General features: G+C 36.6%; 1 protein-coding gene and 1 non-coding gene across 2 annotated transcripts; one reads left to right on the top strand and one right to left on the bottom strand.

Moving 5' to 3' along the window:
- Window positions 1–247: 247 nt before the first annotated feature.
- LOC143629938 (acetyl-CoA carboxylase 1-like) lies at window positions 248–10,972 on the top strand. The gene is made up of 31 exons (XM_077099084.1): window positions 248–654; window positions 723–929; window positions 1,403–1,564; window positions 1,674–1,766; window positions 1,854–1,949; window positions 2,032–2,205; window positions 2,303–2,396; window positions 2,604–2,791; window positions 3,145–3,195; window positions 3,274–3,313; window positions 3,383–3,507; window positions 3,727–3,843; window positions 3,920–3,994; window positions 4,067–4,123; window positions 4,202–4,306; window positions 4,439–4,525; window positions 4,762–4,953; window positions 5,038–5,226; window positions 5,304–5,414; window positions 5,511–5,597; window positions 5,688–5,864; window positions 5,988–6,065; window positions 6,280–6,402; window positions 6,527–6,796; window positions 6,871–7,199; window positions 7,273–7,510; window positions 7,596–7,951; window positions 8,027–8,243; window positions 8,334–8,510; window positions 8,592–10,706; window positions 10,788–10,972. The coding sequence occupies exons 1-31, from the start codon at window positions 280–282 to the stop codon at window positions 10,848–10,850; spliced, it is 6,768 nt and encodes a 2,255-aa protein (XP_076955199.1). The 5' UTR covers window positions 248–279; the 3' UTR covers window positions 10,851–10,972.
- An 832-nt stretch (window positions 10,973–11,804) lies between these two features.
- Window positions 11,805–11,905, bottom strand: LOC143630382 (U6 spliceosomal RNA). The gene has a single exon (XR_013153152.1). It is a non-coding gene; the product is annotated as a U6 spliceosomal RNA (small nuclear RNA).
- Window positions 11,906–13,237: the final 1,332 nt, after the last annotated feature.

The raw sequence follows: 13,237 nt of genomic DNA, 5'->3' as shown, positions 1-13,237 counted from the left end.
ATTGGCTAAATATATAGTATTATATTATTAGAAAGAAAAAAAGCTAATTTTGGATCACTTTTAGGCTGGATCACTTGAATATAAAATAATCTCATGACATCAATTTTACTTAATAATTTAGTATTCAACTTCATACCTGAGCACTAAAGTACAATAAATCATACATACCTTCATGACTTTGTTGATTTTTTCAATATGAGTTTCAGTATTCAAAGAAAGCCTGTAAAAGTCAAATTAATGCTGTTCTAAAGGTTGAATGGTCTGTTTGGCAGTGGGAACATGTCAGAAGTTCAGAGAATGCCTTTGAATGGAAGTTTTAATTACGGCGCGGGCAACATCAACGGCTCCATTTCGTTGAGGTCTTCTGCAAGTAGATCTGCCATTGATGAATTTTGTTATGCACTTGGTGGAAATAAGCCCATTCATAATATTCTGATTGCAAATAACGGAATGGCGGCTGTAAAGTTTATTAGAAGTGTGAGAACATGGAGTTACGAAACATTTGGTTCAGAAAAAGCAATTTTATTGGTGGCGATGGCGACTCCAGAAGACATGAGGATAAATGCAGAGCATATTAGAATTGCTGATCAGTTTGTTGAAGTCCCGGGTGGTACAAACAATAACAATTATGCTAATGTGCAGCTCATTGTTGAGGTATGCAGGCTTTGTTTTTTGATTCCGGATTTATTTGTTTAGTTACCGAATGATAAACCATGTTTCAGACTGCTGAGATAACACATGTTGATGCTGTTTGGCCGGGCTGGGGTCATGCATCTGAAATCCCTGAACTACCGGATGCATTGGAGGCGAAAGGAATTATCTTTCTTGGGCCACCCGCTTTATCCATGGCCGCTTTAGGAGATAAAATCGGTTCTTCTTTGATTGCACAGGCGGCTTCTGTACCAACACTTCCATGGAGTGGTTCTCATGTAATTATTTTGCCACTTTATAGCCTTTTTTAGTGATCTTTATTATTTCATATTCTTCAAAATGGCATCTTTATGTGTTTTATTCTCTTGAAAATCATGCCTTGCTACTTGCTAGGTTTTAAAATGGCATCTTTATGCCTCTATGACTGTAAAGATTGCATCTTTATAGTTTATAACTTTATAAATCAATTTTGAATGAATAAGTCCCTGAATTTTTTAAACCATAAAGAAAAGGTCCTTTTTAGAAAGCTTATGGCTTAGTCATATAAAAAAGGACCCTTTCATTATTTTTGAAAACTTGAAAGGTTAATTATGCAAAAATAGAAAATTTTTTGTTTAAGCAAATTCAAGTGCTTTATTATTAAGTTGTAAATTGTGTTTATGCATGTTCTCTTTAAAAATCAATTTTATGCCTTTTTATTCTTTGAAATCTCATCTTTATACCTTTTATTAATTAATAACTGTTGCTTTAGGTGAAAATTCCTGTGGAGAGCTGCTTGTCCACAATCCCAGATGATGTATATAGAAAAGCTTGTGTGTATACAACTGAAGAAGCAATTGCCAGTTGTCAAGTTATTGGTTATCCAGCTATGATTAAGGCATCATGGGGAGGAGGTGGCAAAGGCATAAGAAAGGTTTGCCCCTTTAAGTTTAATAAATTATTCAAAATTTGACCTTCAAAAGTCAACACAGTTGCCAATGACTTCTAAAGTCAAAACCCGTATTTTGTTTATAATACTTTAGGTTCACAATGACGAAGAAGTTAAGGCCCTTTTCAAGCAAGTTCAAGGTGAAGTGCCTGGTTCCCCTATATTCATAATGAAAGTTGCTTCCCAGGTGAGGAAACATGCTATTTACTAATACGCCCTTAATTTGCAACTCGTAATATATTATAATATTTTTTAAAATAATTTTTAAAAACAGAGCCGGCATCTAGAAGTTCAGCTGTTGTGTGATCAGTATGGCAATGTAGCAGCTTTGCATAGTCGTGATTGCAGTGTTCAAAGGCGACATCAAAAGGTAGCTTGAGAACCATACATGTTTATTTTTCATTTATTTAGTTTTACCTTGTTCTTGATATAGTTATATATGTATTTTCAAGATTATCGAGGAAGGGCCAATAACCGTAGCTCCACCTGACACGATAAGGAAGCTTGAGCAAGCAGCAAGAAGATTAGCAAAATCGGTTAATTATGTTGGAGCTGCCACTGTAGAGTATTTGTACAGTATGGAAACTGGTGATTATTACTTTTTGGAGCTTAATCCTCGTTTACAGGTATACTTTATTATTGTAAATCGATGTTTCATTTTATACATGCATACAATTTTTGCATATTATTGATGCATAAATGCTTTTTAATTATATATTTCAGGTTGAGCATCCTGTCACCGAGTGGATAGCAGAAGTTAATCTACCCGCAGCACAAGTTGCGGTTGGAATGGGAATTCCACTTTGGCAAATTCCAGGTAATAATAAATATAAACTTTCTATAACTGAAAACAAACTAACTATCATGGAAATGGTAATAAAACACACTATAATTTGCATTCATGCAAGAAAATAACGAAAGTCAACAATGATGGTTTAAAAAGTCGAATATAGTTTAACAACTATTTGCTGTATGCATTTGTGAAATTTCTACATGATTTTATATACATGTCTTTTTGGTTTAGAAATTAGACGGTTTTATGGGATGGACAATAGTGGAGGTTATGATGCTTGGAGAAAAACATCGGCTCTTGCAACCCCTTTTGACTTTGACCAAGCAGAGTCAGTTAGACCAAAGGGTCATTGTATTGCTGTTCGTGTAACAAGTGAGGATCCAGATGATGGTTTTAAGCCCACTAGTGGGAAAGTACAGGTTTGTGAAAAGACTATGTTACCCCTAAATATTTGGATTTACTTTGTATATTTTCTTCTAAATCTCATAATATCATTTCTATTCTTTCGTAGCACTCCTGTTATCATTATTTTCTATTCCATAGCAAATAAAATTAAACCAGTTAGTCACAAGATTCGCTTGTATTTAATAAACGAATAAGAAACGAATGTTATTACTATTAATCATCTCAGCAAATATTGTTATATAAGTAACTGGTTTTTTGTTTTACAAGTGAATGGATAAATATGAAATTTTGAACTTTTGGAGGGATATAAACTATTCCAAACATTTTATGCCTTATTTACCATCTTCATTTGAAATTCTTTTTTCAGGAGCTAAGTTTTAAAAGCAAGCCAAATGTGTGGGCATACTTTTCTGTCAAGGTAAGACTTGTTCTTGAATTATATTATTTTTATTTAATTTTCTGTTTACAACTTTATATTTGTGATTGAAATTTGCAGTCAGGAGGAGGCATTCATGAATTCTCAGATTCTCAATTTGGTAAGAAAATCGAATTTAATAAGTCAAGATTCTTCGCTAAAATGTGTATGGTTTTGTTCTATCCCTCAGGTCATGTTTTTGCATTTGGAGAGTCAAGACAGTTGGCTATTGCAAATATGGTTCTTGGGTTGAAGGAAATCCAAATTCGTGGCGAAATTCGTACTAATGTTGATTATACAATTGATCTATTACATGTGAGCATTTTGGGATTACTTTCCATTTTGTTTCCGTACAAATTAAAATAGATATGTAGCTAAGAAAATGTTTAATAGTTATATACAGAACACACCTAACATTTATGAAGTAAAGTATCATAACAAATTACTTCTACATGTTCACAGTTTTAAGCGTGGAAAATTTGATAAGTTTCTTATTTTTCTTTAATTAATTTTTACATTTTTTTTTGTTTGAAGGCTCCGGATTACAGAGAAAACAAAATACACACAGGGTGGTTAGATAGCCGAATCGCAATGCGGGTTAGAGCAGAAAGGCCCCCATGGTATCTTTCGGTAGTTGGGGGAGCTCTTTATGTAAGTACTTGTTAAAAGTATGTTTTGGTTTCTAGATCCATCATCTTTTAATGTTCTGTCTTATTGTTGACCTCAGAAAGCTGCTGCTAGAAGTGCAGCCATGGTATCGGATTATGTTGGTTATCTGGAAAAGGGTCAAATCCCTCCTAAGGTATCTTGGCTTACCATTGACTTTTGTTGACCTCAGAAAGCACTTTGCTGATTTGTGTTTTTGTACTTGCAGCATATATCCTTGGTCAACTCTCAAGTTATTTTGAATATCGAGGGTAGTAGATACACGGTAAGTAACATTATAAGTGGTGGTTGTTTTTGGATTCCTTTTTTTCCTTCGGTATGATATAGGTTTACTTTTTGTTAGATTGATATGGTGAAAAGAGGACCAGGAAGTTATAGATTGAGAATGAATCAATCTGAAATCGAAGCAGAAATACATACTCTACGTGATGGGGGTTTGTTGATGCAGGTACATGTTTTGTTTTACTTTTCGATTTTATAAAAACTATTGCTCCATGTTTCACATAACTCACATAAACATGCATCCAAACACCCTTGCTACAAAGTGAAAATTTTAAAACAAGACTTTTTCATATTGCAGTTGGATGGAAATAGCCATATTATATACGCAGAGGAAGAAGCAGCCGGTACTCGTCTCTTAATTGATGGGAGAACTTGCTTGCTTCAGGTGCCAACAATTACACTTTCAATTACTTTACTTTTACATTTATTTGTTATGAAGGTCGACCCATTTTCTTATGGATGATTGGATTTAAATGGTAAAATAAAATAAAATCAGGTTAAGAGACTGGCCATTTGGGTCTAGCAGGTTGTAGGTCAACCAACCAGTCAGACCCGTCCGTTTTTCCACATCTACTTATTCATTGCTAATATTGATGCTAAATTCGGATAAATTGTATGTAGAATGATCATGATCCTTCCAAATTGGTGGCGGAAACACCATGCAAGCTTCTAAGGTATTTAGTCCCAGATGGTAGCCATGTTGATGCTGACTTACCTTATGTTGAGGTGGAAGTTATGAAGATGTGTATGCCCCTTCTTTCACCCGCTTCTGGAGTTATACAATTTAAAATGTCTGAAGGTCAAGCCATGCAGGTTAGACTTAAGATATCCTCGTCATATCTACTGTTTATAGAACCTTTTACTATTTATTTATTTTTTGAAAAATACAAACTGTAGGCTGGTGAGCTTATAGCAACGCTTGATCTTGATGACCCTTCAGCTGTAAGAAAAGCAGAACCTTTTCATGGAAGCTTTCCTGCTCTAGGCCAGCCAACCGCCATGTCAGACAAAGTTCATCAGAAATGTGCTGCAACTCTAAATGCTGCTCGCATGATACTTGCAGGCTATGATCACAATATTGATGAAGTAATTGTTTTCTTTTCCGTCTAAACATCCCATATGAATCTTTTTTTTTTGTTTAACATGGTTGATCTTTGATTTAGGTTGTACAAAACCTGCTTCTTTGTCTGGATAGTCCTGAGCTTCCTTTCCTTCAATGGCAAGAATGCTTTGCAGTTCTAGCAAATCGACTTCCTAAAGATCTAAAAGCCAAGGCAAATTAACTTCTTGGAATTATATTTGTTTTTATTTTACATTTATTGTTTTAATTTTTCTTGCTAATTTTCAGTTGTTGTATACTTGTATAACAGTTGGAATCGAAGTATAAGGAGTATGAAGGAATTTCCATTCAACAAGTTATCGAATTTCCTGCCAAAGTGTTAAGGAGCATTCTGGAAGTTAGTTTTTTCTTTTTTAAAATCAAATACTTCTTTTCTGACCTTTTATGTTCAAATATATAATTTACTTAATACTGTACTTTTGTATAGACCCACCTTGGATCTTACTCAGAAAAAGAGAGAGTTGCCCAAGAAAGACTCATTGAACCGTTAATGAGTCTTGTTAAGTCATATGAAGGTGGTAGAGAGAGTCATGCACGAGGGATAGTTCATGCACTTTTTGAAGAGTATTTATCCGTTGAAGAATTGTTTAGTGACAATATTCAGGTGCTTTCTTAACGTACTAATTTCATATATATTCTTTCATTTTCTTAAATGTGACACATTTTTTTCTTTCATTGTCATATTTCAGTTACATTTTGTATTAAAACGGAATACTTTTCTTTACAGGCTGATGTTATTGAACGTCTTCGACTGCAATACAAAAAAGATCTCTTAAGAATTGTGGACATTGTGCTTTCTCATCAGGTATATAGTATGTCAGATATGACAACCAAGATTTTATTATCTAAGTGCCAATTTTATTCTTTTGAACAAAATTATTTAGAAGGTATTAATTTCTAAAAATTACAAATTGGGAAACTGTCTATGTGTTTCACATGTTTCCTTTTAAATGGGTTGAATCCTGACCTCTAGTTTTTTTTTTGTTTTGTTTCAACTACCAATAATAATCTTCGTACAGGGTGTTAAGAGTAAAAACAAGTTGATACTAAGACTGATGGAGCATTTGGTTTACCCTAATCCGGCTCCTTATAGAGAGAAACTCATACGGTTTTCTACACTCAACCACACCAATTATTCTGAGGTTAATATCGTCTTTTAAATTGTTTAAATTCGTATCTTTTGGTTTGGTTTAAACTGGTCTTGTTTAAATTGTTTAAGTTCGTATCTTTTGGTTTGGTTTAAACTGATCTTGTGCTTGTTGACAGTTAGCATTGAAGGCAAGTCAATTGTTGGAACAAACTAAACTAAGTGAACTTCGTTCAGGTATTGCTAGAAGCCTTTCCGAACTAGAAATGTTTACTGAAGAAGGGGAAAACATCGATACCCCTAAAAGAAAAAGTGCAATTAATGAAAGAATGGAGGATATTGTGAGTGCTCCGTTGGCAGTTGAAGATGCTCTTGTTGGTCTCTTTGACCATAGTGATCACACCCTTCAAAGGCGTGTTGTTGAGACCTATGTTAGAAGATTATATCAGGTATATTACTGAGTTTACTCATAAATTGATAAACAAGGCGCAAATGAGTAATTTTACTTTGTGTCTATTGTTAGCCATATCTTGTGAAGGGGAGTGTTAGAATGCAATGGCACAGAGCTGGACTTATTGCTTCGTGGCAATTCATGGAAGGGCATATTGGGGAGCCAAATGCTTTTGATGATGAAACGACCGAAACACCATTGGTTGACAAGAAATGGGGAGCTATGGTTATCATTAAATCTCTTCAGTTTTTGCCCGATGTGATAAGTGCAGCCCTTAAAGAAACGGCCCATAGCGTTCAAGGTCAAAGTCATAACGGGTTAGCGGGCCGTACTAACCATGGTAATATGATGCACATCGCGTTGGCTGGCATCAACAACCAAATGAGTTTGCTTCAAGACAGGTATGTTATTATTTATTTTTAAAAAGACATGCTTGATGGTACGTTGACTTATTATCTGGTCAACCATTTGCAGTGGGGATGAGGATCAGGCTCAAGAGAGAGTCAACCGATTGGCAAAAATACTTAAAGATAAAGAAGTAAGTTCGAGCCTGAAAAATGCAGGATATGATGTTATAAGCTGTATAATACAAAGAGATGAAGGTAGGGGCCCGATGAGACACTCATTTCATTGGTCAGAAACGAATCATTATTATGTAGAAGAGCCTTTACTGCGCCACCTGGAACCTCCATTATCGATTTATCTTGAACTGGTTTGTATTTGTTATATTTGCTTAAATAATAATATTAGGGGCACATGCATGTCCATGAATTATAAATATATTTTTCTCGTTTCAGGATAAACTTAAGGGGTACAAGAACATAAAATACACTCCGTCACGTGACAGACAATGGCACATGTATACAATTGATGCAAAACCTCTTCCTTTTCAAAGAATGTTTCTCAGGACGCTTGTAAGACAACCGACGAAAGAATGGTTTTCACCCTCGGGATACCAGGGTTCAGAAGTTGCAGGACCTCGGTCTCAGTTGAATCTGTCGTATACATCAAGGAGTATTTTGAGATCTTTAGTGACGGCTATGGAAGAATTGGAACTTCATGTTCATAATGCTACTGTTAAGTCTGATCACGCTCATATGTACCTCTACGTTTTGAAGGAACAACATATCAACGATCTCGTTCCGTTCTCACAGTAAGTACCCACCGCCCTTTTTTTACCTAACAACATATGCCTGTCAGTTTGTTTACAGTTATAATGTGTGTGCAGGAGGGTGGATGTAGATTCTGGTGCGGAAGAAGGTGTGGTTGAGGTACTTCTGGTGAAGTTGGCTCGTGAAATTCACTCTATGGTTGGTGTAAAGATGCATCGGTTAGGTGTTTTTGAGTGGGAGGTTAAGCTTTGCATGTCCTCATCTTCTGGTCAGGTCAACGGTGCATGGAGGGTTGTGGTCACCAATGTGACCGGTCATACCTGCATTGTACATGTAAGTTGTTTAGAAGGGTATTTTAGTCATTTCACAACACTGTTGCGTAAGGTTTAACTGATTGTTAGCAATTTTGTTTTGTTGTTTTAGGTGTATAGGGAAGTTGAAGATAATGCTCAACAAAAGGTGGTTTATCATGCTATCTCGACAGGAGGCCCATTACACGGTGTACCTGTAAACGCACCTTCTCAGCCTTTGAGTTTACTTGATCAGAAACGTCTTTTGGCTAGGAAAAGCAATACTACATACTGCTATGACTTTGCACTGGTATAGTTACCGTTTTGCCCTTTTATGTTTTTTATGTGCATATTTTAATATATAAGTACTTGTTCTTATCGATTGCTGCAGGCATTTGAAGCAGCCCTTGAGAATATATGGTCATCGAAACTCCCTAATGATACGAAGCCCGAGGGTAAACTTGTAAGCGCGACTGAACTCATGTTCGCTGACCCAGGAGGCTCATGGGGTACACCACTTGTGCCGGTAAACCGTGAGCCGGGCCTAAACAATGTGGGCATGGTGGCTTGGACCATGAAACTCTGCACCCCTGAGTTTCCTAACGGGAGGACAATTTTGGTGGTTGCAAATGATGTTACATTCAGAAACGGGTCATTTGGCCCAGTTGAGGACGCGTTTTTTGAAGCTGTCACTGATCTGGCTTGCGCCAAGAAACTGCCCCTAATCTACCTGGCGGCAAACTCAGGAGCCCGTATCGGGGCTGCTGAGGAGGTCCGATCCTGCTTTAGAATTGGGTGGTCTGATGAGTCAAACCCGGATTCAGGCTTCCAGTATTTGTACCTGACTCCGGAAGATTATAGTCGTATTAAATCGTCAGTAATTGCTCATGAAGTAACTCTTGAAAGTGGTGAATCAAGATGGGTTATTGATACAATCGTAGGAAAAGAAGATGGATTAGGGGTTGAGAATTTAAGCGGTAGCGGGGCAATTGCTGGTGCGTATTCCAAAGCGTATAAAGAAACGTTTACATTAACATACGTGACGGGAAGAACCGTAGGGATTGGTGCTTATTTAGCCCGTTTGGGTATGCGTTGCATACAACGGCTTGACCAACCGATTATTTTAACCGGGTTTTCGGCCCTAAACAAGCTTTTGGGCCGAGAGGTTTACAGCTCGCAAATGCAACTCGGTGGCCCGAAAATTATGGGGACAAACGGTGTTGTTCATTTAACGGTTTCCGATGATCTTGAAGGTGTTTCTGCAATCTTGAATTGGTTGAGTTTCGTTCCGCCTTTTGTAGGTGGCCCTCTTCCTGTTTTGGCGCCTGTGGACCCGGTGGACCGACCCGTGGAGTACCTGCCCGAGAACTCATGTGACCCTCGGGCGGCTGTTTGTGGGATGGTGGATGGGAAATGGGTCGGTGGGATATTTGACCGGGACAGTTTTGTGGAGACGTTGGAGGGTTGGGCCAGGACAGTGGTTACGGGCCGGGCCAAACTTGGTGGGATCCCAGTTGGAGTCATTGCTGTCGAGACACAAACCGTGATGCAGATCATACCTGCGGATCCTGGGCAGCTTGACTCACATGAACGGGTGGTCCCGCAAGCCGGGCAGGTGTGGTTCCCAGACTCCGCTAGTAAAACGGCTCAAGCTATAATGGACTTCAACCGAGAAGAGCTCCCGCTTTTCATCATGGCTAACTGGCGGGGGTTTTCGGCGGGTCAACGGGACCTTTTTGAAGGAATTTTACAAGCGGGTTCGACAATCGTTGAGAATCTTAGAACGTATAAACAGCCGGTTTTCGTTTACATCCCGAAAACCGGTGAACTTCGTGGAGGAGCATGGGTGGTTGTCGATAGTCGGATTAACTCAGACCACATTGAAATGTATGCAGAAACCACCGCAAAAGGAAACGTTCTTGAACCCGAAGGAATGATTGAAATCAAATTCCGTAACAGAGAGTTGTTGGATTGTATGTCTCGACTAGACCCGCAAATCCAAAACCTTAAAGAGAAACTTAAAGCATCGAAATACGATCAAACTGTCTTTGACCAGATAAAAGCTCGTGAGAAACAGCTGTTACCGATCTACACTCAGATCGCTACAAAGTTCGCTGAGCTTCATGACACATCGTTCCGAATGGCTGAGAAGGGAGTGGTCAAAAAGGTGGTTGACTGGAAAGTTTCTCGGTTTTTCTTCTACAAAAGGCTCAGGCGTAGGCTGGCCGAGGCTTCTTTAATCAGTAGCATCTGTGAGGCTGCGGGCGACGCACTTACCTACAAGTCGGCTTATGATATGATTAAGAAATGGTATTTGGAAACGGAAAGTGAAGACTTGTGGGTTGATGACGACGCGTTTTTCACATGGAAAGATGACCCCAAGAATTACACCGCCAAGTTAACCGAGTTACGTGCAAAGAAGGTTTCGAATCAGTTGTTAAAGATCGGTGGTTCACCATCGGATCTGGAAGCTTTACCGCTGGGCCTGGCTGCACTTTTGAAAGAGGTAATTGGTTTTGCATTTGCGAACATAAAAACGAGAATGTATGTTAGCTGTTTAGTAGTTTAATGTTTTGTTTTGTTGCAGGTGGATCCGGCGGCCAAAAGTAAGTTGATTGAACAACTCCGAGGGGTGATCGGGCCGAATTGAGTGTACATTATGTAGGCGATGATGAAGAAGAAGAAGAGGAAGTAATGTGTATTATTCTGAGACTCTATTATTTATTTGTCATAATATGTAGAAAACTATCATATTTCAATGGTCTGATTCGAATTAGACTAAATGATTCTCTCTTAATTAGTATATCAAAACTACACTTTTCATACTTTGATTTGATCATATATATTAACAAAATTCAATATAAATGATTCATTACATATCATAAAATGCCAAAAAAAAAAACCAACCACCATGTTTTCTCACTTGAATTAGACTTTCCAAGGTAACTTTGATGATCAGGACATATACATACATATACCTAGCTATGTTCTAAAACAGTTGGTTTTGTTTGTGGTACAGTCTGGCTTGTGTTTTTTTTTCATTTTGGTTTTGCGTTCTCCATCTCTCTTTTTCGCTTGTTTCTTGCGTGTTGCTGTCTTCGCTTTATTTTTCTTTTTCATCTTCGTGTTCTCTTTCCGTAGCAGTATTCGCTTGATCTCCCAGCACATGAAATTCAAATGCAAATACGTTATATATTCGTATGATAATCTATTACTTTGTACGCAACACAGTATGCATTGACGTCTATGGGGAAGAGACATGACTCATGATTATCAGAATCGTTTATGAGCAAGTCCCCAGCTTCCTACGCAACTCACTTAACGTGTCCCAAATCTACATATCAAACTCGAAACATATATGCTCGTATATGATATCATATATCATGTTAAAATATCAATTTTTTGTACTCATCACTTAAAATTGTTACAAGCTAATACGGAATCAATACCCGCCTCGTACCAAAGCAATAAGTATAGGCTATCAATGCATGGATACTAGATTCGGTTTTGTCATTTTATTCAAAATGACGCCTGCAACTTTTGTTGAATTTGAACCTTTCACCTCATGGATAGAGGGGATACACCTTCCTACTAAACAATGTCTTTTAGTTAACACCATTTCTTGATTTGTGTCTGTCATTCTTACGCAGGGTCCATGCTAATCTTCACTGTATCATTCAATATCGTCGGTGTAACGTTCAAGTTATAAAGTAATATCGGAAAAAGATAAAAATAAATAAAGCTAACTTTTAATGTGGTCAACACTTTCAGAATACGCATTCAAATTTGCTAGTTGGTTTGTGGTCCGTCGCATTATTCGAACTCATTCCATATGCTTTCAAGTAATTATATGACATTGACCGAAGTTTATATAAAATTCAAAAAAAAAGATATTGAAAATATCATATATACTATTGCAAAACTAAAAATATCATATATATATATATATATGTAATGGTTCAAATACAAATAAGTAGTTTCCTAGGAATGGTAAGAACCAATAAAATTTTGATATTTGGCATTAAATCAATAGTGAAAGAATAATTTTAGGAAATTATGTCGGTTATAATGATGAAAGAGTAATTCTAGGAAACTATGATGGTTTTTGGTAATTTTAAATCTCAACCATTGATTGATATGATCCAATGGCTATGATTTATTCTTAGTCTTCCTACGAAACTACTTGTTTTTAGGATAACCCTCATATATATATATATATATATATATATATATATATGGTGAGGATTCTAAGAAAACTTTTCTAAATTGAAACATTTGAAAACCATTTTAGGCCACAAAAAAAACTCTAAAAAAATATTTTTTAAAATTATAAAACGAAAAAAAACAAAAATTTTAAAAATTAAAAAAAATCAAAAAAGTTTACTTTTCATCCCGTTTTCATTAAAAAAACGAATTATACACGTATGTATATATTTTTTTAATCTCGATTTATATAATGTACACATATATACATTATCATTTATCTTAATTGTACATATGTGTATAAAGAATAACATGTATAAAATCAAAAAGTAAGTATTATACATATATGCATAACTTTGCTAAACCGATATTTTTTTATGAAACCGGGACGAATAATAAAATTTTTTGGTTTTTTTACTTCTTCTATTTTCGCGTTTTTTTTATTTTATAAATTTTTTTATTTTTCTTTAAACGATTTTTTTTTGTAGTTCAAATTTGTTTTGGAACGGTGACTTTCACAGTTAAGCTGTCTCACTGCGCGAACACATCGCGCCCTGCCACCCTACTCAGGCCAACTATGTTGACATGATCGGGAACCACGCTGGCATCCGAGTTTGGCTTGGCGTTCCCGGTAAAACCCAGCTGGCTCACCCCGCCCGAAAGCACGACAAGTTTTAATGCTCTGGTAAAATCCGGTCGGAATCATGATTCGAACCCAGGACATCCGGGTCATCCATCATGTGGTTCTCAATTTTAAAATGGTTTCCACGTGATCCCAATCATATATATATATATATATATATATATATATATATATATATATATATATATATA

Source organism: Bidens hawaiensis, unplaced genomic scaffold (genome assembly GCF_021521415.1).
Source record: "Bidens hawaiensis isolate Kalapana, Puna unplaced genomic scaffold, B.hawaiensis_p1.1 tig00000459_1, whole genome shotgun sequence".
In the NCBI taxonomy this organism is placed as follows: Eukaryota; Viridiplantae; Streptophyta; class Magnoliopsida; order Asterales; family Asteraceae; genus Bidens; species Bidens hawaiensis.
The sequence above is the reverse complement of the archived record's forward strand: the minus strand, read 5'-3'. Positions and strand labels throughout refer to the sequence as shown.

Coding starts and splice junctions, on each gene's coding strand:
- LOC143629938 (XM_077099084.1), top strand. CDS start 280: ATGTCAGAAGTTCAGAGAATGCCTTTGAATGGAAGTTTTAATTACGGC. Junction 4,526..4,761: donor GGAGAACTTGCTTGCTTCAG/GTGCCAACAATT, acceptor AATTGTATGTAG/AATGATCATGATCCTTCCAA. Junction 8,511..8,591: donor ACTGCTATGACTTTGCACTG/GTATAGTTACCG, acceptor CGATTGCTGCAG/GCATTTGAAGCAGCCCTTGA.